The sequence below is a fragment of the Bos indicus x Bos taurus genome, chromosome 24 (assembly GCF_003369695.1).
Source record: "Bos indicus x Bos taurus breed Angus x Brahman F1 hybrid chromosome 24, Bos_hybrid_MaternalHap_v2.0, whole genome shotgun sequence".
Taxonomy (NCBI): domain Eukaryota; kingdom Metazoa; phylum Chordata; class Mammalia; order Artiodactyla; family Bovidae; genus Bos; species Bos indicus x Bos taurus.
In genome coordinates, this window is record NC_040099.1 from 23,695,662 (window position 1) to 23,718,913 (window position 23,252).

The following is a 23,252-nucleotide window of genomic DNA, read 5'->3' on the forward strand; positions in this document are numbered from 1 at the left end:
ATTGCCAGAATAATTTTCTTAAGAAGTAGTGATCTTATTACACAGCTCTGCTCAAAAGCCCTCAATGGCTTTGCATTGCAAACACAGCAAGAACACTGTTCAGACTTCTTAGCCTTATACTCAAAGCATCTTCTAAAATCGACTTCTAATTTGTCATTCCAGACCCATTGGTATTGCTGTTCCTATAATCCAGACTCCGCTCACAATTCACTTTTGATTTTGTATATTTGAATCTTTCACATAAAACACATCTCCACCTATTTCATTCAAATTCTGCCTCTACTTCTAGGCCCAATTCAAGGATCTTGAATTTGTCTGTGATTTTTTTTCCCTTCTACATATAAAAGTTCAATTTACTTTGTGCTTTTCTCTCTATGTTCACCTGTTTCTAACTCATATTTTCATTATTTAGGAATATAGCTTCTGTATCCAACTTGAGTGTATTTAATCACTGATTGAATAAATATGTAATAGGCACTTACTGTATTTCTGTTATTCCAAAGCACCAAATATTTATTATATTCAGAATACTGAATAAATTTCAAACAAAAATGCACAAAAATCAAAACAGTATTTTTCTAAAATGAACAATAATATCCACCAAAGAGATACAAAAGAATGGTAGAAAACAGCAGCTCATCAAATTTTAAGTATGTATGAAAAAGTTGGTAAGTTAGAAGAAAAGAGAATCAAATAAAAAGCTAAGAATATTTGTTCAAAATAATATGGAAATATTGAATCAACCTTGCCCATATCAATTTATGGATGTGTCTCTAGTTTTGAGATGCAAATTTATAAACACATGCATAATATGTCCATCAACTGGGAACTACATACAGTGTCAACTCTTATTGAAATGAAAATTGCAAGGAAATGTTTCCTTAGTTACCATTTAATAATTTTTGTGAAATTTAATAAAAGTTTATGTGATGAAATATTTTTTTTCTTTTCAAAGCAAACAGCTTTAGAAGATGATTGATGCCTGCTATTATGAGTCTATATTTGTACTTCCTTATTTTAGAAGCTTTTCAAAAATACAAAAATACACTGAAAGCATTTCCAGTTCAACTAAATATAAAGATAAAACGTGATTATTTATAGGCAATCATATTCATGATGATAGACTTTCAGAAGCCAACTCCAAACATAAATTTTAAATGCTTTTTGGAAAGAGTTGAGAATGAAAACATTTACATAATTTCTTAGAAACCCTGGCTTTTTATTGCTGCACTTCAATATTCCCTCAGGGCAAAGGAGCAGCTACTTCAAAGATTTATTTGATAATGGAACCTTTGATTTCTTTGTTTTTCCTTCCCAATGTGGGTAGGTCTGTTGTTTCCACTCTATGGCAATGTGCTATATTTTAACATTTGAACTGGCTCACTAGTGATAATAAAAAATGAGTCTGTTTTGGCAGATTAAGCAAACACACCAATGCCAGCAATAAGTATATAAGTTACATAAATATACTAGACTATTACAAAACCATCCACTCAGGTATCAGTCATCTTCGATAACAGACCTGCCACTTCATAATGATATAACTGGTAACTGATATCAAATGTCTGAAACTTCTACTTACCTGCCTATCCACTTCTGGGAGCAAAAGCAGGAGGTACTGTTGAAAATGCTGAGGTAAGGAAGCAAATGTATGTTTATTTATTAATGCCCTCAAGTTAGTGTTGACAAGAATAGATCCCGGGGTTTCTATGTCAATGTCCTCAGCTTTGGTCCATTTCAAGTGTCCTGTGATAAATAAGCAAGAGGTATGAATTCACTATAGATTGGGAAAACATACACCTGTACACACACATAAAATGTATACTGAAGGTATATATATATTCAATAATGTACTTAATTGTGTCTCTTTTCAGAGTGACATTTCAGAAGAAAATCTCCAAAGCTTCTTTGCGTTTCTATCTTGCCTTAGTTGCCTTTAATTTTCATAATGTCTACTTCACTCAATACCATCTGTTTATTTAACCCAACATAGCACCAGGTCTAGATAAAGCTGATAAAGATATCTGGAATGCAGCATTAAAAATGAGTCAAAAATGCAGGATAGAGCAAAAATACAGGGAATAGATTAAGTAGTCAGGATGCACATTTATAGGAGTTTGAGAACGAAAAAACACAGCAGATCACAGAGGGGCAATATTTGAAGAGCAAATGTCTCTCCAAGTTTTAGAACTAAAAAATGACAAGAGTCCTCAGAAAAAGCAACACACCAAATCACAAAAAGGATAAATACTCATTCCTTCATCTGATGTGTTGAAACGCAAAATATCAAAAATAAAAAGAATATCTTAAAATTATTTTGAGCAAAAACAGATTACCCACAAAGAGATCAATATAAGACCCAAGAATCACATTACCAATAAATAACAGATGACAATGAAATATCTTCAAAGGGACAAAAGAAAATAAGTTTTGATCTAGAATTTAATTAATAAAAATGTCCCTCTAAATGGCAATGATAGCAATGATATAAGAATATTTTCAGTACTATCCAAAATGGAAATTCTCTCAGATATGCAGATGAGACCACACTAATGACAGAAACAGAAGAGGAACTAAAGAGCCTCTTGATGAAGGTGAAAGAATAGAGTAAAAAGCTGGCTTAAAACTCAGCATTCAAAAAAAACCTAACATGGTGACATCTGGTCCCATCACTTCATGGAAATAGATGAAGAAAAAGTGGAAACAGTAACAGATTTTATTTTCTTGGGCTCCAAAATCACTGCCAATGGTGACTGCAGCCACAAAATTAAAAGATTTTTTCTTCTTGGAAGAAAAGCTATGACAGACCTAGGCAGTGTATTAAAAAGCAGAGACATCACTTTGCTGACAAAGGTCCGTATAGTCAAAGTTATGGCTTTTCTGTAGTCATGTACAGATGTGAGAGCTGGACCATAAAGAAGGCTGAGTGCTGAAGAATTGATGCTTTCAAATTGTGGTGCTGGAGAAGATTCTTGAGAGTCCTTTGGACTGCAAGGAGATTAAACCAGTCAATCCTAAAGGAAATCAACCCTGAATATTCATTGGAAGGACTGATGCTGAAGCTGAAGCTCCAATACTTTGGCCACCTGATGCAAAGAGCCAACTCACTGCAAAAAGACCGTGATGCTGGGAAAGATTGAGCACAAGAGTACAAAGGGGTAACAGAGGATGAGAAGGCTGGATGGCATCACTCTCTCAATGGACATGAGTTTGAGCAAACTTGGGAGATAGTGAAGGATAGGGAAGCCTGGAGTACTGCAATTCATGCGGTTACAAAGAGACAGACACAACTTAGCAACTGAACAATAGTCCCTTAGAGAATCATGCTGAAAAATCACTAGTGCATGCTTTTAACAAACAAAGAAATTAACTCAAAGAAAGAATGGGTGGGTTGCAGAAGTAATAAAAAACCAGAAGATGAATAGACATGAGTAACTCCAAATAAATACTAACAGAGGAAAATAAAACTAACATGAATTAAAATGGAAAAAAGAAAAAGAAAACAGTACACAATTGCATGAGAGATGATACAGTGTGACTGAAATGAGAATGCTATATAACTCTGGCACTGTTTGAGAACAAAAGAGATACCATCTAGTTTTTAACTTTGTTAAAACTCTATAGGTAGAGTCTACAGGTGTCACTGGGAAAAATGAAAGACTTAGAACTTCCAAATAAATTCCTGGAAAGAAAACTCAATCACACGAAGTCATTAAAAAAAATTTAATTAAGTCCAACACAATAAAAAAATATACAAGTGGATTTTCATATTAGTTTTTAAAAGTAACACAATCCAATTATATGCTGCCTTACAAGAGATACACTTAAAATAACGATCAAGAAAACCAAAAACGAGGAGAAAAACTCAAAACAGCAGGAAGACATTGAACACAACAAGAAAAGCAAAACTATAATATTAACATCAGATAAAGATAAAGCTTTAAAAAAAAAAAAAAAAAACAAACCTTTTTTGGGGTAAGAAAATAATTCCTTAGGTATAAAATGAATTCACCAGGAAAATACAATGACCTTAAGCCTGGATCCATTTAAACTGCATAACATTCAAAATTTAAAATTGAGATAATTAAAAATAGAAATTGGTACTCCATAATGCTAATGGGATATCTGGACATATTTTATCAGATAGCAGATGGTGAAGAAGCTGCCTGCAATACAGGAGACTTGGGTTCAATCCCTGGGTCAGGAAAATCTCCTGAAGAAGGGAATGGCTACCTACTCCAGGATTCTTTCCTGGGAAATCTCATGGACAGAGGAGCCTGCTGGGCTACAGTCCATGGGGTCACAAAGAGCTGGACATGACTAAGTGACTAACATTGAGGTAACAGGTAAAAAACTTGTCTTAAGAATGAAGAAGACTTTAAAAACTCTATAATCAATCTTAAACCAATGAATTTAAGCACTGAACTAAAGCATTTTCTTTTAGTCAGCACTCAAGAAACAGTTTAAAAAAAATACCCAAAACAGACCTGTGAGTCTCAACAAATACTGAAAAATAATAGAAAATCTCATCTCTCTATCCACAAAGAAGTAAACTTAGATATCAATAACAGAAATGTAGCAACTCTTTGGTCTTCCCACACCCATTATATGTTTGGAAACTTGGAAGCAAACTTACAAGTAACTCATAAGTTAAAAAATTTTGTAATGGAAATTACAAAATATTTAGATTCTAAGTGACATGCCAAAATTTGTAAAAAGCAGCTAAATTGGTTATAAAGATAAATTGTGCATATTTAAGAGAAGAAAAAATACTGAAAATTCAAGAGTTGAGTGTGCAAATCAAGAAGTTAATGAATGAACTATAGAATAAAAACTGAAAAAGAAAGACTGTAAAGAAGCAGAATGGATATTCATAAATAGAAAAGAACAATTATGACCATCAAGAACAGAAAAAGGATTTTTTCATTAACAATAAAACAGGTATACCTCTAAAGAGAGATAGCTTAAATAAACATTAATAGGAATAAAAGATAGGCACATAATTTGAGGTATAGTATAGATTCAAAGGCAAATATAATGAAAATTAGATTTAAAAAAGTATGTGTGTGTGGATGCTCAGTCGTGTTAGACTGATGGCAGGCTCCTCTGTCCATGGAATTTTCCAGGCAAGAATGCTGGAGTGGGTTGCCATTTCCTTCTCAAGGGAATCATCCTGACCCAGGGATTGAACCTGCATCTCTTGCATCTCCTGCCCTGGCTGAGATAGATGTAAAAAGCATACTACTATGATTTTAGCCAATACTTTTGAACACATCCCCGGTGGCTAAGATGGTAAAGAGTCTGCCTACAATGCAGGAGACCCAGGTTCGATCCCTGGGTTGGGAAGATCCTTCGGAGAAGGATGGCAACCCACTCCAGTACTCCTCCCTGGAAAATCCCAGGGACGGAGGAGCCTGGTAGGCCACAGTCCATGGGGTCACAGAGTCGGACAGGACTGAGTGACTTCACTTTCATCACAGACTCTTCAGTTAAAACTTTACGGTTCCCTGGTGGCTCAGACGCTAAAGCATCTGTCTACAATGTGGGAGACCCAGGTTCAATCCCTGGGTCGGGAAGATCTCCTGGAGAAGGAAATGGCAACCCACTCCAGTATTCTTGCCTGGAAAATCCCATGGACGGAGGAGCCTGGTAGGGTACAGTCCATGGGGTCGCAAAGAGTCGGACATGACTTCACTTTCACTTTTGAACAGATAAACTAAAATATTTCAAGTTCACAAATTTTCAAATTATATTAAAAATAGCAAGCCTCAATAAATTTGTGTAAATTCTTATAAAATAAATAAAAAACCCTCCTACTCAAAGTGTACACACATCACATATTACAAACAGCTCTGAAGACTAATTTTACCAATACATCAAGCAACTCTCCCACCACTTATATAGATATATATTTTAGAGAATAAGTAAAGAAAGAAAGCTCTTAAATTTACTTTATGAAATTAATATAACTTATTTCAAAATAAGGACATACAAGGATAATACAAGAGAGAATTTGTGGCCAATCTCACTTATAAACACAAAAATGTACAACAATTTTATCAATTAAAAAAAAAATCTAAAGGATTCCCAAAAAACTCCTGACATTTGTTAGGAGTGAAGTCAAATGTATGTTTGATTACAGATGTATGTTTGATACAGATGTATGTTTGATTAGCATCTTTATTTTTCTACATATTTAAAGTGTTTCACAGGAAAATAAAATAGACTACAAGGAGAAAGGAATTAGGAAGAAGTTATTTTTTCTCAGCAGGGGAGGCAAAGGCAAAACTTAGAGACAGAAATGCTGAAAATATAGAAAAGGAACCTGCTTAATTCTAATCCATGAGAGGAAGTTGGGGTCATTTACCAAGGGTGACTTTGGGAGGGAGTATTGGGGAAATGGGAAAATTGTAAAACCTTAGAAACATGTTACAGACAATGTGAGAAGTCAAACTTATGCTGTTGGTTACTATCTGGCATGGTTCAAAATATTTAAGAGTATCATAGGGAAAAAAAGAAAGATTCAGAGAGGTACATAGACTTTCATGACAAAATCAAAAAATAAGATCTATTTCAAAGATGTCCATTGAAGCAAAACTATGCTTTATAATTTCAGAACAAAGACAGAGCAGATGAACTTATTGCTAAATTTGTCACCACACAGGATGTTTAATCCCATTTTAATTATCCTAACATACTTATTCTTAATTGGCTTAAGAACAAGCTCATTATATCTGATCTTATCTTATAGCTGACTTATCTTATCAAAGCTGGTACCTCACCTCCCTAATCAGAGGAAGAAAAGATGCAGTTATCTTAGTGTCTAATTCCTGGACACAGGCAAATTTGGCCTTGGAATACAGAATGAAGCAGGGTAAAGGCTAACAGAGTTTTGCCAAGAGAATGCACTGATCATAGCAAACACCCTCTTCCAACAACACAAGAGAAGACTCTACACATGGACATCACCAGATGGTCAACACCGAAATCAGATTGATTATATTCTTTGCAGCCAAAGATGGAGAAGCTCTATACAGTCAGCAAAAACAAGACCAGGAGCTGACTGTGGCTCAGACCATGAACTCCTTATTGCCAAATTCAGACTTAAACTGAAGAAAGTAGGGAAAACCACTAGACCATTTAGGTATGACCTAAATCAAATCCCTTATGATTATACAGTGGAAGTGAGAAATAGATTTAAGGGACTAGACCTGATAGACAGAGTGCCTGATGAGCTATGGACGAAGGTTCATGACATTGTACAGGAGACAGGGATCAAGGCCATCCCCATGGAAAAGAAATGCAAAAAAGCAAAATGGCTGTCTGGGGAGGCCTTACAAATAGCTGTAAAAAGAAGAGAAGTGAAAAGCAAAGGAGAAAAGGAAAGATAGAAGCATCTGAATGCAGAGTTCCAAAGAATAGCAAGAAGAGATAAGAAAGCCTTCCTCAGCAATCAATGCAAAGAAATAGAGGAAAACAACAGAATGGGAAAGACTAGAGATCTCTTCAAGAAAATTAGAGATACCAAGGGTACATTTCATGCAAAGATGGGCTCGATAAAGGACAGAAATCGTATGGATCTAACAGAAGCAGAAGATATTAAGAAGAGGTGGCAAGAATACACAGAAGAACTGTACAAAAAAGGGCTTCACGACCCAGATAATCACAATGGTGTGATCACTGACCTAGAGCCAGACATCCTGGAATGTGAAGTCAAGTGGGCCTTAAAAAGCATCACTACGAACAAAGCTAGTGGAAGTGATGGAATTTCAGTTGAGCTATTTCAAATCCTGAAAGATGATGCTGTGAAAGTGCCGCACTCAATGTGCCAGCAAATTTGGAAAACTCAGCAGTGACCACAGGACTGGAAAAGGTCAGTTTTCATTCCAATCCCAAAGAATGGCAATGCCAAAGAATGCTCAAACTACCGCACAATTGTACTCATCTCACATGCTAGTAAAGTAATGCTCAAAATTCTCCAAGCCAGGCTTCAGCAATACGTGACCCGTGAACTTCCAGATGCTCAAGCTGGTTTTAGAAAAGGCAGAGGAACCAGAGATCAAATTGCCAACATCTGCTGGATTATGGAAAAAGTAAGAGAGTTCCAGAAAACCATTTATGTCTGTTTTATTGACTATGCCAAAGCCTTTGACTGTGTGGATCACAATAAACTGTGGAAAATTCTGAAAGAGATGGGAATACCAGACCACCTGACCTGCCTCTTGAGAAACCTATATGCAGGTCAGGAAGCAACAGTTAGAACTAGACATGGAACAATAGACTGGTTCCAAATCAGGAAAGGAGTTCGTCAAGTCTGTATATTGTCACCCTGCTTATTTAACTTCTATGCAGAGTACATCATGAGAAACGCTGGGCTGGAGGAAGCATAAGCTAGAATCAAGAATGATGCTGGGAGAAATCTCAATAACCTCAGATATGCAGATGACACCACCCTTATGGCAGAAAGTGAAGAGGAACTCAAAAGCCTCTTGATGAAAGTGAAAAGTGGAGAGTGAAAAAGTGGGCTTAAAACTCAACATTCAGAAAACGAAGATCATGGCATCCGGTCCCATCACTTCATGGGAAATAGATGGGGCAACAGTGGAAACAGTGTCAGACTTTATTTTTTTGGGCTCCAAAATCACTGCAGATGGTGACTGCAGCCATGAAATTTAAAGACGCTTACTCCTTAGAAGAAAAGTTATGACCCACCTAGACAGCATATTCAAAAGCAGAGACATTACTTTGCCAACAAATGTCCGTCTAGTCAAGGCTATGGTTTTTGCAGTGGTCATGTATGGATGTGAGAGTTGGACTGTGAAGAAAGCTGAGCACTGAAGAATTGATGCTTTTGAACTGTGGTGTTGGAGAAGACTCTTGAGAGTCCCTTGGACTTCAAGGAGATCCAACCAGTCCATTCTGAAGGAGATCAGTCCTGGGTGTTCATTAGAAGGAATGATGCTAAAGCTGAAACTCCAGTACTTTGGCCACCTCATGCGAAGAGTTGACTCACTGGAAAAGACTCTGATGCTGGGAGGGATTGGGGGCAGGAGGAGAAGGGGACAACAGCGGATGAGATGGCTGGATGGCATCACCGACTCGATGGACCTGAGTTTGAGTGAATTCCGGGAGTTGGTGATGGACAGGGAGGCCTGGCATGCTGGCACTTCATGGGGTTGCAAAGAGTTGGACACGACTGAGCGACTGAACTGAACTGAAAGTATAAAGTAGTTGAAGTCCAGAGAAACAGAGAAGGGACAACTGTCAAACTGCCGCACTAAGTGTCTATACTACTAAAGACAACATTAGGAGTCAATAAAATCATGGGAAAGCGTCTGATCGGGGTCAGGGGAATTATTGTAACCAAAGGGAGTTTGAAGAGCATCAATCTGAGTAAAGGCGGCAGACTCTGGAGCTCTTGTTGGCTTAAAACTTCCTATTTTCCAGAAGGGAAATCCCACAGGATTAGCACATAAAATGTCCACAGGAGATACACTCAAGCAGAGGGAAGGAGCCCATCAAAGAGGCAGACCAAAGCCTTATGTTACAAGAACTGCCCAAGGAAATACAGAAAGAGTTCAAAATCAAAGAGTTCTTCATCGTCTCAAAAAAATTACAGAGGAATAGATTCTGAAAGAGTTCAGTGAAGAAAAGCAGGCTTTTGAAGAGTGAAGTCTAAAGAAAAAATAATTATCAGAGGGTAAAATCTAGCCATCTACAACCTAAATCGAGTACCTTTCACAAAATGAAGAGACTGTAAAAATTCTATCAGGGAGCATTGACTCGATTACAATACAGTACCATGAGGTTAGTGACAAACAGGGATTATGGTAAAAAAAATAGATTTTTAAATGTTAATAATCTTGATGGACTCTTTGCGACCCTATGGGCTATACAGTCCATGGAATTCTCCAGGTCAGAATACTGGAGTGGGTAGTCGCTGCCTTCTCCAGGGGATCTTCCCAACCCAGGGATTGAACCCAGGTCTGCCACATTGCAGCCAGATTCTTTACCAGCTTAGCCACCAGGGAAGCCCATTTAAAAAATAACATAACGAAAACATGGAGGTAAGTGGGATTGTAAGTGCAATTATCTCCCCCTCCTTCAAAATATATTAGCCAAAGTTTGAGTAGTTAAAAAAATTATCACTTCTATTTCAGTCTGTCACATTTTAACAGCTTTGGAGAGAACTTTCAGATATGAATACATCTTGTGGCAATGTTTAGCGATTTTGTTTTTGGTTTTACTTTCATTCTTTTTTATTATTCAGGCCAAACTTAATTAAATTTAGTATTTTTAATTAAAATGGTATAATTTGGTTTTTCTAAGATGACCTCTGACTATGGCTACACATCAGGAGATGTCAAATAGTATTTATAAAACAACAGGGAAAGTTATTGTTGATGACAGGATTTCGGGTTACTATTCAATTTTTTTACTTTCCTACATTAATTTATCTTAAAAGTACGTAACGTTTATGAAACCAGCAAAGTTGTAATTCTTCACTACGAAAAGATTAAACCTAATAAAATATACTGGAATGAATCCCAGAAGTTGGGCTCACTGAGGACATTTATTAAAATCCCCTCAGAGACATCCATTAGAAGCTTGAATTCGTTTAGCAAGCACTTTTTAAACTCCTACTGTGTGACTAGGAAGGAAGAAGCATAATTATAAATGGTATAGGTCAACGACCTCTAATTCAAGGAACTTACATTTTAGTTATGGAAATATACAAGAAATTAATACCAAAAAAGTGGTAAGAAAGATTATCATTAGTAATTTTTTGTAAATTCCATAATCCATCTCTCAGAAAACTCCATAGGTGAGGTTTTATATGTGTTTTATCCTTTGCTAAGATAAGGATATGTATGGGCTTCCCTGGTGGCTTAGTTGGTAAAAAATCTGCCTGCAAAGCAGGAGACCTGGATTTGATCTGTGGGCCTGGAAGATCCCCTGGAGAAGGAAATGGAAACCCTCTCCAGTATTATTACCTGGAAAATCCCATGGACAGAGGAGCCTGGAGGGCTACAGTCCATGGGGTCACAAGAGTCGAACATGACTTAGTGACTAAACCACCACCAAGATAATGATAAAGGACATTAAAACAACTGATTAGGCAAAAAAACCCCATATACTTCAAACTCCATTTTCAGTCAGAACCTACCTTACATCTCACTGATGTGGTTTTTCCACCTAGTTGTTTGGTGGTCTAATACCATACTGATTTTCAAGCCCTGAGATAATAAAAGGGGCCTTGTAGATACTGTTAGTTTGTTTTTGTGCATGTCAGATTAGAATTTTCTACCATGCATGATTCAGAAATGGGAGAGGGACCAGCAAGGTTTCGGTTGTTTTTTAATATAACATCATCAGAGTTTTTTAATAATAACATCATCGGATCTTTAGATCCATTTTCTTTTTCAACTGCACTCACTCAGAGTAACCCACGTCACCATGTCAGCCAGAGAGCTACTCGGAGAAATAGCCTTATAATTTTTATACAAAACCCTGGCAAAGAACAAATAAGATAAAACAGAAAAGAAAAAAGAAAAAAAACTATGTGAAAAGTAATGGGTTCCCAAGCTGAGTGCTATCAATATTTCTCATAAGAATTTCAAGATCACTATCAGAACTGGAACAGCTGAGGGATACGGAAGCTTTATTATTATTACTACTATAATACTGTCAATGCTGCTGCCATTACCACCGCCACCACCACTGTGTGCTCCTAACCCTCCCCAGAAAGCTGGCCTGTGAAGGAACCGGAGGAGGGCTGTACTGGGGTCTGTCCTTTACTGCAGGGTCCTCGGGGAAACACTGGGATTCACCGTGTCCTGGGCTACATATATTTAGATTCCAAGATCCTGTTGAAACCTATTACCTTGGACAGGGTGCCTATTCCACTACTGGACAAATTAAGTAATTGCCAAAGACCAACAGGAAGCATTCAGGGACAACTAGGAGTATTTTATGTCCTGTAAGGATAAACTGACAATGAGGATCAAACTCTAGACTTAACAGTCTGAAGTCTAATTTGGACTGGATTTAATTTCAGAATTATCAGCTGAAGGTAGAATAGACTTACAGCATTTATTTTCATTCAGAATGATTTCAACAGGCTAGGACTATGTAGTTATCTCTCCATAGAGAAGACAAAGAGGGTTAAAGCTACATTTCTAAAATTGTGTGAATTAGATGTCTCACTGGTGGGAGAGGCAGATGACTGTATCTGGCTGGCTAAGGAGTGTTGGGTGGGCTCATCTGGTTTTGCATTCACCCTGTGTCGGTTCAACAAAGAAAGACCTTCCCGAAGAAGCACAGGGTCATTCTTATTCAACTACAAGTAACTACCCTACTACGCAGAAAACTACAGGATGCCTCACTCATCAAGACAAATATACTTGCCATCCTGTTACTTATAAATAACTCGCTGAAAACGTATTCAACACCTACTAAATGAGACAGACATAATGGGTGCGGAAAGTACTACCAAGATAGATGGGAAAGTCACTGCTTCTAAGGAAGTAACAACTTCATGGCAAAGAGTGGGAAGCAAAATGTACATATATATATGACATATATATATATATTACTTATATATATATATATATATAAGTAATAAAACCATCCTGATTCTAAAATGTTGCACAGCACACAGAATCTTTTACTCTGTAAGATCCCTAAGGTCACAGAACATCAGAAACATCACTTCCTACAAGAGACGTGGGATACTATCTGGAGATGGTTACATTTAAGGCCGTTTTACTTTCTTTTGACATGTTTTCACTTATCATTCTATAGTGCTGGGCATACACGGGAGGCTTAATCAGTACTACCGACTTCACCTGCACAAAAGAAGCCACTATATTCAGCTGGCTGCTGGGTTAGTCAGTCAGTCACAGTTCCTTCCTAGTAATAAACTTCAGGTAACTTTTGACAGATTTTTACATTAATTGATTTATTTTAAATCCCACCTTCTTCCTCTGTCTGATTTTACAGGATCAGCCAGAAAATCTGTTAGTTGCTAGCTCTCCTTGTGTATGTAACTAGGGTTCCTACATTTTAACGCCCATGGCAGGCTCATCATATCATGGATGCTATGCTGCTCTTCACTGGTGCCCACAGGTCTAGGCAGACTAGACATTCAGAACATATCCCCAGATAACAGTTTAGATTTTGCGAGCCAGCCAGCCCCTGGCTTAGATCTTTAGCCATGTCATTTATGGACAACCTCCTTCACCCTCTGGCCCTCAGTTTATTCAGGTGCAAAATAAAAATCATTTTATTGTATATAATTGAAGTAAATGAGATAACATGGCAAAGGATCTAGTTGTTGTTTAGTAGCTAAGTCATGTCCAACTCTTCTGCGGCCCCATGGAATATAGCCTCCCAGGCCCCTCTGTTCATGGGATTTTTCCAGGCAAGGATACTGGAGTGGGTTGCCATTTCCTTCGCCAGAGCATCTTCCCCACACAGGGATCAAACCCAGGTCTCCTGCATTGGCAGGCGAATTCTCTACCACTGAGCCACCAGGGAAGCCCCACAAAACCTAGACCACTGCATTAAATTCAGGGAGTGGGTAAGATTTTACCCTTCCATTCCTTCCTTAAAGTAGCTTCATTATTTCTAGTACTCTGTAGTCTAATAAAAAGCAGGTTAAAAAGAACTTAGTGGTCTCTCTCCTTTATCACCTTTTAAATTTGCTAGCAAACAAGCCAAAATGCCTTTACTGCTTTTTGTTAATGCGTAAGACGTTTAGTGGCATGCAGGATTCCTAGGTTATGACAATTAAAACAAAAGATCCTGACTGAAGACCCAAACATCTGACAGGATCATGAAAAGAGTACAAGCCTTGCTTACCTCCCAGCCCTGAAGGCAGCTAAGTAAAGGAATGAAGAGGTCCCCATGCCTTGAATTTTCTTAAACTCATGATATAGTGTTGACTTTCCTGAGGTTGGTAGCACACAGATTTAACAGATGGTCACTGACTTTTTAATTACTTAAGGTATCATAACGATGTTTTGGGGGGCTTTTCTTTTTAGTATATTCTTTACATATCACTCTCCCATTACACTTTTCAACTTCAGAAGCTACTTAAAATACTTTAGAAAACTCAAAAATTAGGGGGAAAATGTCAATATATATTCGGAGAAGGCAATGGCAACCCACTCAATATATATGTAGGTATGGCTATACACTAACTTACACATTTGGGGCCAGACAATAACTATAAAATGATTTAGCCTTGGAAACAATGAAAAAGATAATTATGCTATATTTAAAAAACTTAAAGCAAAAATAAATTCTGTTTTCCCAAAGATCTCTGATATAAGGCTATCTAAACCCTATTATAAAGACTTTACTGAAAATATGCTCCAGAATTTAACAAAATCTTGGTATACAGTTGGCAATCAATAAACCTTTACTCAATCAATAAATACATGGGTTAAAATCTTGCTTGAATTGTACAAACAGATAAACTCTGCAAATAAGAATTACCCTAAGTTGCCAAGAAAGTAAGTGGCAGAACCAGTAATAAAGTTCAGGTCAATAAATTTGTACTTTCTACCAACCATTTTACAAAATGTTACAATGATCATTACCCTTACTCAGAGATAAAATAACTGAGAGAAATGAAGCCATTAGGTCCAGGCATCCAGTAAGGCAGGTTTGGTCTAGAATGTTAATGTTCCACCTAGGATATATTTATTTTCCTCTTTTTCAATTTTCATATTCCTTTTCCCCCTAATGCTGCTATTGATTTCCTGATGAAAAGTTATCAGGAAGGAAGTCTTCAGAAGAAAACCTGGGGCTGACTTGCAGAACCCAATATCTGGGTCTCCCACACTTCTCAGCAATTGTACACTGTTTTTCAGACAAGCACTACTGAATATTTCAAGCAGCATAAGATGAAAAGCAAGGCAGAGTAGTTTTACTGCAGCATATTCTGACAGTGTACTCTTTAGTTCAGTGAACGCTTTATAAAAGTTGCATTTCCCCCCTCCCCCCAGGACAGTGTATTCCAATAAAGTGAAACCCAGTAGCAGCAACAAAACACGGCACGTTGGACTGAATCATGACTTGGCAGATAATTACTTGAATGCGTATTTCATTTTAAATCCCTTATCGTTAGCCTCTGCTCCGTCCAGCGATATCATTCACAAATTTAGCAACATGCTTAAAATCATTCCACTGTAATATGTTGCCTTATTTAGCACCTTCTTTGGTTTAGATAAATTGGGAAGATTTAAAATTTTCCTTGTTTAACTATTAGAAGAAAGTTCCTATTATTTCATTCAACAAGATTTAAATCTCTAAAATGAGAAATGTTATAGTCAATCGAACACTCACCTAAACCAGACTTTTTTAATCGCTTTAAGTGCTGACTTGTTTGTTTTCCAGTGGGAGATTTTTGCCCATGTTTCATTTCTTTATCTGAACTGTCTGCTTCACCATTTTTAGATTCAGATCCTAAAAGAGGAAATAGTTATTATGTCATTATGTTCCTCTTGCTGTCCTTGAAAAGAAAAATCTCAAATTGTTTTACCAACCATAGATACAATCTCCTTTTCTAAGAGTTAATACACTGCCTTTGGCCACAATCTGATTCCTCTACTGGATATAAAGAGAAAAGTCCAATAAATCAATCAAACAGAACAAAAAGCAAGAACAGATGGCCTAATAGTGGAGTCAAAAACACATTCACTGATCTGATAGCTTTTAAAAGAAACACTCAGATCTTTTGTGAAAATATATGAATACACTTCAACAATACTCTGCCACTTGGAGACGATGCAAGGCCAAGAGAGAAAGATGAAGGATGAAGAGGGAGAGATCATGCCTTTATGAATGACTTTACGTTGAAGCAGGAAGAGAAAACGCAAACATCAATCTATAATAAATAGAATGGTCCATAGCCGAAAAAGTGACAGAAGGTAAATTAAAAGAAAAGGTCAGGGCTGCACTGAGGTGAGAAGAATGCTGCCAGAACACAAAAACTAATAAACGATTCCTAGACTTTGCAGCAGAGGATGGCAAAACAAATTCACACCCACAGAAGAACGGCTTTTGATGGCATTACACATCAGCATGTGGTCCAGCATTCGAGTTCAGCATTCACACAAAAGCCAAAGCAAGAGAAACCCAGCTAGCAGTACCGCACATTTCCTTACATCTACTGACATTAGCAAACGAAGTCCTGTGATGATGAGCAAGACGTGCTTTTGCTTTTTTTTAAGCACAAAATGCCCGGTTAGGTTTGAATCACGGAAAGAGTTAAAGGCATTAAAAAAAAAAAAATTAAATGAAACCTCAAGTGGAAATAGTATTCAGTTTCAGAGAAAATTCATGACATCTCTCTCTCAGTGAGGAACTCTCTGAGGGAGTAACTGGCCAAGCATAGAATATTTTAGCTCTTTACCTGAAGGCGAATCCGACTGCTCATCAGACACCTTTAATGGTGTCAGAACCACACGAGGGACAGTCTTGTTTACCATCATTGAGACTCCATTTCTTCTCTTCTGCTGCTGCCTCAAAGCCTACAAAAACATCATAACAAAATAGAACAGAAACATATAGTCAAAATGATTTCTCATAACTGAATTAAATGATCCACTTGTCTGTCATTAGATAGAACCTCCCAGACTTAAATTCCACAGAGTCACTCATTTGTCAAGAGTCTTCAGCATCAGCTTCCTGTCACTTTTCCCTCAAAAGCATAAAATCGGGCTTTGGCAGAGGGTAGAAACCTGAGACCACTTTCGGGAGAATTCTGAAAACCAAACAGCATGTGGAGCTTTGTGGTACCCGAGCGGTGGCTTGAGAGCCCATGGAATTGGAAACCATGACTCCCAAAGAAAAGAAATGTAAAATAAATGTTTCGCAACCAGGATAAAAATATATGTGTCTGCACTTCTCTTGCAGGTGCGTCCTCTCCAGTGGGCTGCTCAGTCAATCAAGTTAACACCGAGTGTCATCAGTATGTACAGCAGGTAAAGACTACAGTATTGATGCACTCACTCAGCCGTGGGGAGCGCTGCACAAAATCACTGAACATGGCAGGAATCATTTATTTCTGTGAAGGGAATCAGTCCTAATCTTGGAAACCTTGCAGCACTTGGCTCCTGTCTGCTTGACTTTGGGCATTAACCTTCAGAACACGAACATGATGGCGTTCTGGCAAATCCAGTGGCGGGGGGGTGAGGGGAGATTGATACGAGAATAAATTGCTCCAAATGGGAGTGCTTTGTGTTTCATAAATGAATCAGCCCTGGTGATGATAATGTAATAAAAAGACATTGAAAAGTTTTGAAATACAGCTTATCTAGCTGATCGTTTTATGCAGAAAATTACCCGTAATAAAAAGGGGCTTAAGCATACACAATTGAAGAGACATTAAATTCACAGTTCCAGGAATGCTAAAACTCCTCAAAAGGGTAAAAGGCTGACCACAGACAGTCTCCAACCTTTTTATTCCTGGTTTCTGTGTAATTTCTACCAATTTTATAACATCTCAGTTACTTGATTAATGTTCTTTGACCAATAATTGTCACCGTCTCCTGAAATGCTGTATTGACACTATAGCCCCCTGCTGACAGAAACACTATTTTATGTGCAAAGTGTTTTACCTGAATATCCAACTTGTTGACCGTAAAATTTAGAAATCAAATAATTACAGGTGTGTAAAACTAAATATCACTTAAATGAGATGAGATGAGAGTTAAAACCAGATGGGGAAGTGAATAGCTTAGGAAATCTCTTATAAATGATACTGTTGCTAATAATAATAGGGGACATTTTCTCTTCAATTCTTACATTTAAATGAGTTTATAAAGTACCAGCCACTTGGGGAGGGGGATGCGGGGGGGACAGGAGATACAAAGATGATAAAGATGCCATCCTCCTCATGATTTCATTTGCTATATAAAATATTTACAACATTTACTCTTTCATTAAGGTGTGTACACAATTGCATACATTTCTCTAGCCCTGCAATAAGAACTCCAAGCACTTTATAGACATTAACCTACAATCCAACATAAAACAATATAAGGCAAGGCAGTACCTTAAGTTACAATTAAGCCCACCTTTGCCCACTATATAAGATAAGACTTCCCAAAACAATTAAAACCTATATAAAGAGTGATCATTTTTTAGGAGTCTACATAGATTTCAAATTCTTCCTTTGGCAATCCTAATAGGTATTTTAAAAATATTCATTTAATGGCACGGTGGGGTGGTGTATTTTGGAAAATTTTGAAGTGATGATGAAAAGAAAAAAGAGATGATACAATCAGAGGCTTAGAAGCCAGAAGCACAAAGTCAAAGGTGACACGTCTTTTTATAATGTTTGTGGTAAATAATTATTAAAATAACAAAAACGCTGTCCTCAAGTCTTACAGCTAAAACTCTATTATAGAAAAATTAGCAGTTGGACAGAAATAAACCAAGATATCAATAATATGAAAAGAAAAACCCATGGCTATTTTGAATTTTAAATAGTCAAGCTGGAGCCAAGGTAGATATAAGGAATGTTAGTCAATATCAAGCCCATTTCAATGGTCTCAATGATTTTTTCTGAATATATATTTCCTACTCATAAGTTTGAATATTATTCCTTGGTACAGCGTGTTCTAAAATACTGAAATGCAACACTACGTGCTTGTAGGTGATGAAAGCTTTGTCGACTTTCTTTCTTTTTTTGCTTGTACTGTGTGGCTATGCAGAATCTTCTTGTTCGCTGTCTACCAGGGGTACAACCCACACCCCATGCAGTAGAAGCATGGAGTCCTAACCACTGCATGTCAGGGAAGTCCCAATATGCCTACCATGGAAGTGACTTTTGCTCTTTAGTTCTTCTATGTCTTTGCTAGTCTTGTTAGTAAGTGATGATGGGAAAACTGGACAGCTGCATTTAAAAAATGAAATTAGAACACTCCCTAATACCATACACAAAAATAAACTCAAATGGATTAAAGACCTAAACCTAAGGTCAGATACTATAAAACTGAGGAAAATATAGGGAGAACTGTCTCACAAAAATTGCAGCAAGATCTTTTTTGACCTACCTCCTAGATTAATGAAAATAAAAACAAAAATAAACAAATGGGACCTAATTAAACTTAAAAGCTTTTGTGCACCAAAGGAAACCATAGAAAAAATGAAACGACAACCCTCAGGATGGGAGAAAATATTTGCAAACGAAGTAACTGACAAAAGATTAATCTCCAAAATACAGAAACAGCTTATGTAGTTCAATATCAAAAAACCAAACAACCCAATGAAAAAAATGGGCTGAAGTCCTAAATAGACATTTTTCCAGAGAAGACATTCAGATGGCCAACAGGTGTATGAACAGTTGTTCCACATCACTAATTATTAGAGAAATGCAAATCAAAACTACAGTGAGGTATTATCTCACATCAGTTAGAATAGCCATCATCAAAAAATCAACAAACAGTAAATGCTGGAGAGGATGTGAAGAAAAGAGAACCCTTTCACACTGTTGGTGGGAATGTAAGGTGGTACAGCCACTGCAGAGAACAGTATGGAGGTTCCTCAAAAATCTAAAAATAGAACTACAGTAGGATCCAAAGATCCCACTCCTGGGTATATCCCTGACGAAAACCATAATTCGAAAGATACATGCACCCTAATGTCCACTGCAGCACTGTTTACAACAGCCAGCACGTGCAAGCAGCAAATGTCAACCAGCAGAGGAATGGATAAAGAAGGTGTGGTACACACATACAATGGAATATTGTGTGCATGCTCAGTCACTTAATCATGTTTGACTCTGTGCAACCCCATAGACTATAGCCCGTCAGGCTCCTCTGTCCATGAAGTTTTCCAGGCAAGAATAGTGGAGGGGGTTGCCATTTCCCACTCGAGGGGATTTTCCCAACCCAGAGATGGAACCTGCGTCTCCTGCATTAGCAGACAGATTCTTTACTACCTGGGAAGCCCAAAATGGACTATTACCCAGTCATAAAAGTGAACAAAATAGTGCCATTTGCAGAGACATGGATAAACCTGGACTCTGTCATATAAAGTCAGAAAGAGAAAACAAACATTGTATGATACAGTTTATCTGTGGAATCTAGGGAAAATGACACAGATGAACTTATTTGCAAAGCAGAAATAGAGACACAGATGTAGAGAACAAACTTACGGATACCAAGGGGAGAAAGAGGGGTGGGATGAATTGGGAGTTTGGGATTGACATATGTATACTACAGATCAGATCAGATCAGTCGCTCAGTCGTGTCCGACTCTTTGCGACCCCATGAATTGCAGCAGGCCAGGCCTCCCTGTCCATCACCACACTATTGATACTATGTATTAAAATAGATATTTAATGAGGACCTACTGCATAGCACAAGGAACTCTACTCATTGTTCTGTGGTACCTAAATGGATAGGAAACGGGATATATGTATACATGTAACTGATTTTCTTTGCTGTATAGCAGAAACATAACACCATAAAGCAATGATACTCCAATAAAAATCAATTTAAAAAAACACTGTTCTAAGTGTATTAAAAATATACACTGTTTGCCTTACCTCTGAAAAACAAGCATTATTTTCTATTCCAACTAACATTTCTAGGGTCAAATAAGCAAAAACTGGGAAGCCTTTACTATGATGCTAGTATCTAGCAGCTGAACTCAGGAGTATCGGGATTCAGCTATCAGAGAGGGCATTTTGATTACGTTTACTAGATCCATAGCCATTTTAGAGTGAGTCATTTTAGGATACCCTGAAGATTCCAATTCATTTTCTAGAAAACAAGACTTATTTGGCTGTGGACTCTAGGGATACCCTCCAAGTGGATCAGAATATGGATAGAGGAGAAAAAAACAATGCTGACTTAACTGAGGTGTCTGGGATAGTTCGGGGTGACTCGCAACAGCAGAACTCCAGAGTTTGTTATGTGCATGAGGTGGGCAGTAAAGTGGTTCGGAGTCCCCCACAGCAGGGTATACATTCTGCAAATACAGAAGCTGGCTGCTCAAGGTTTGTCTGGTTTGGTTATATAATTATATTTCTGCAACTACGTGCACATCAGCCACTCGCCACACATGCTGCATGTCTCCTGACATTTCTCTGAAACACATGCAATGCTTCCTGGACCATGCTGGCTAGGGCAAGAGGAGGACAAGGGGTAGGCTGGGGACTGCAGCAGCACATACCCACTGCAAGGGGAGTAACCGCTCAAGAGAAGAAACACAACTGGGCTTTTTGGTGAGGTTTCCTGTTTTAAACAATGTGCCTGACAAAACAAAGAGGATTCTGAGCCAAATTCAGCCAGGAGGCACCACTTTTTGATACCTACTAGACATCATTCCCAGTTTCTCAACCTCCCCAAATAAATGAGTCTGACCCACTGCCTGAGAATTATTCGAATCCCCCTCCTCTACTGGGCTGACTTACAGCAGAACAGGGGCTGCAGAGCTGTCTTAATGCCTGTGAGGTATGAGGCTGTAGAGTCAGAGAAAGACTCAACTCATGAGCTGAGTAATGCTGGGCAAATTACTTGGGTAAATGCCCCTGCAAAACAGAGACAACAGTGTTGGTAAGATATCTTAAATAGGAACACCACAGAGCTATGGTTTAATAGGCTTTGGGGGGATGGTTGATGGCCACGTGGCTTCCTCTCAGTGAGTCCTCTGTGACTATGTCTAGCACCCCCTTCACAACAGGATACTCGTGTACCCCATTATCCTTAACTTTATCCATTTATCCTTAACATCATCCATTATCCTTTTAGCTTCAGCTAAAATTCCAAGAGAACAAGAAAACTGCCTATTTTACACTAGAAATACAATAGAAGAGAAATGAAATTTACTTTGTAATTGTCTAAGCTTGGGTATCCCAACCTGGAAATATACATCCATGTAATAGATCAAGAAAATATGATTAGGAAGGCCACTTTCAATGGTCATGGAAGATTTGCTCTGCACAAGGATACCCTGAGAAGGGAGATTATCTGTTGTTGTGACAACATGAGGATAGGATGGCTACTTCTATTCCACACCACAGGTTTTAGATAGCAAGTGGTGGCCCTGTTGATCAATCTATAACATGGTTTTAATTTGTCATTGATATTATACAATAAGTCTTACTTACTATACAATAAGTCTAGATTCATTTTAAGAGGAAGATGTCAATGAGGTGCCTCCAACTACTCAACCCTTAGGTATATGTTGGAATGCTAATGGAATTATTTCATTGAACAACTTTAAATCTTAATTTCAAGTCTAGAAAGAAGCAATACTGAAACTAAATTAAAAAGCAGATAGCACATGTAAATACAGTCCACTATAAAAGCTGCCCATACATGGAATGTCCTCATGTCCAAACTACACAGAGTACATTGTATTTGCCAAGTTTAATACTTCCAGGTATCATTCAATATGAAAGAAACTTACAGGCTTACACTTGGAAATAGACTTACTTATTAAAGGAAACCAACATAACAGAGCTAAACCAGTCTAGGAAAGTAAAGATCATATCACACATCAATTACAATTTTGGCTTTAAGTGAAAAGAAAGAAATCAAAAGATGCTGAGTGAGCATGCTTTCCTCTAGAGATGTATTACAATATTCTCTCGTAAAAAGAGACAGAAAATCTTTAGATAAACATTTTATTTTAAAAGAAAAAAGCTCGGGAAAACTCTAAAAATATGGAACAATTCTCATTTCCACCTCACTGAAAAATAAAGTAAAATCTAAAGTCAGCGGCTTTTATGTTAACTTGGGATTTACATAAAGAAGTAATACCTTCTTTGTTTTCATGAGAAAGAAGAGCAACAGTGTAATTTAAGAATGCACTGGATGTGGCAAACCCTCCACTGAAAAATCTGAAAATAGCACAGGCTGCGAATGCTGAAATAATGAGAAATACACACATATGAAACAGCTGGCTGTGTCAGGCACCACCAACGTGCATTGTTGCTTGTACGCTAAATGTCAACACCCACGTTCAGAAACGCTATCGGGCAACACAACCTTTCGAATTTCACAGCATTGGTCAAACATATAAAGCGGAAGCAAAATACAAGGAATATGTCTGCTTTGTGATACAAAGGGGGAAAAGGATCTGCAACTTTATGAATAAATTCTACCATCCTAAATAATGAAGAGAGTCAAAGAAACCAATGGGAACAAGACAGAAAGGTTCTGCTGTCCATCATGTTACCTCCCATCGTAACATATCTCATCCTTTTTTAATCTTGTCTTTGACTC

The 23,252-nt window shown here is 37.6% G+C and overlaps 1 protein-coding gene across 5 annotated transcripts in view; it reads right to left on the minus strand.

The window, feature by feature from the left end:
• Positions 1 to 23,252, minus strand: part of ASXL3 (ASXL transcriptional regulator 3) — a 195,349-nt gene that overhangs the window by 73,850 nt on the left and 98,247 nt on the right. For all 5 annotated transcript variants that reach the window (XM_027525827.1, XM_027525826.1, XM_027525831.1 and 2 more), the window contains 3 exons: positions 16,424 to 16,541; positions 15,355 to 15,474; positions 1,583 to 1,746 (listed from right to left, as the gene is read on the minus strand). In XM_027525827.1, coding sequence (XP_027381628.1) covers positions 1,583 to 1,746; positions 15,355 to 15,474; positions 16,424 to 16,541 — 402 coding nt within the window. The remainder of the gene's footprint in view (positions 1 to 1,582; positions 1,747 to 15,354; positions 15,475 to 16,423; positions 16,542 to 23,252) is intronic.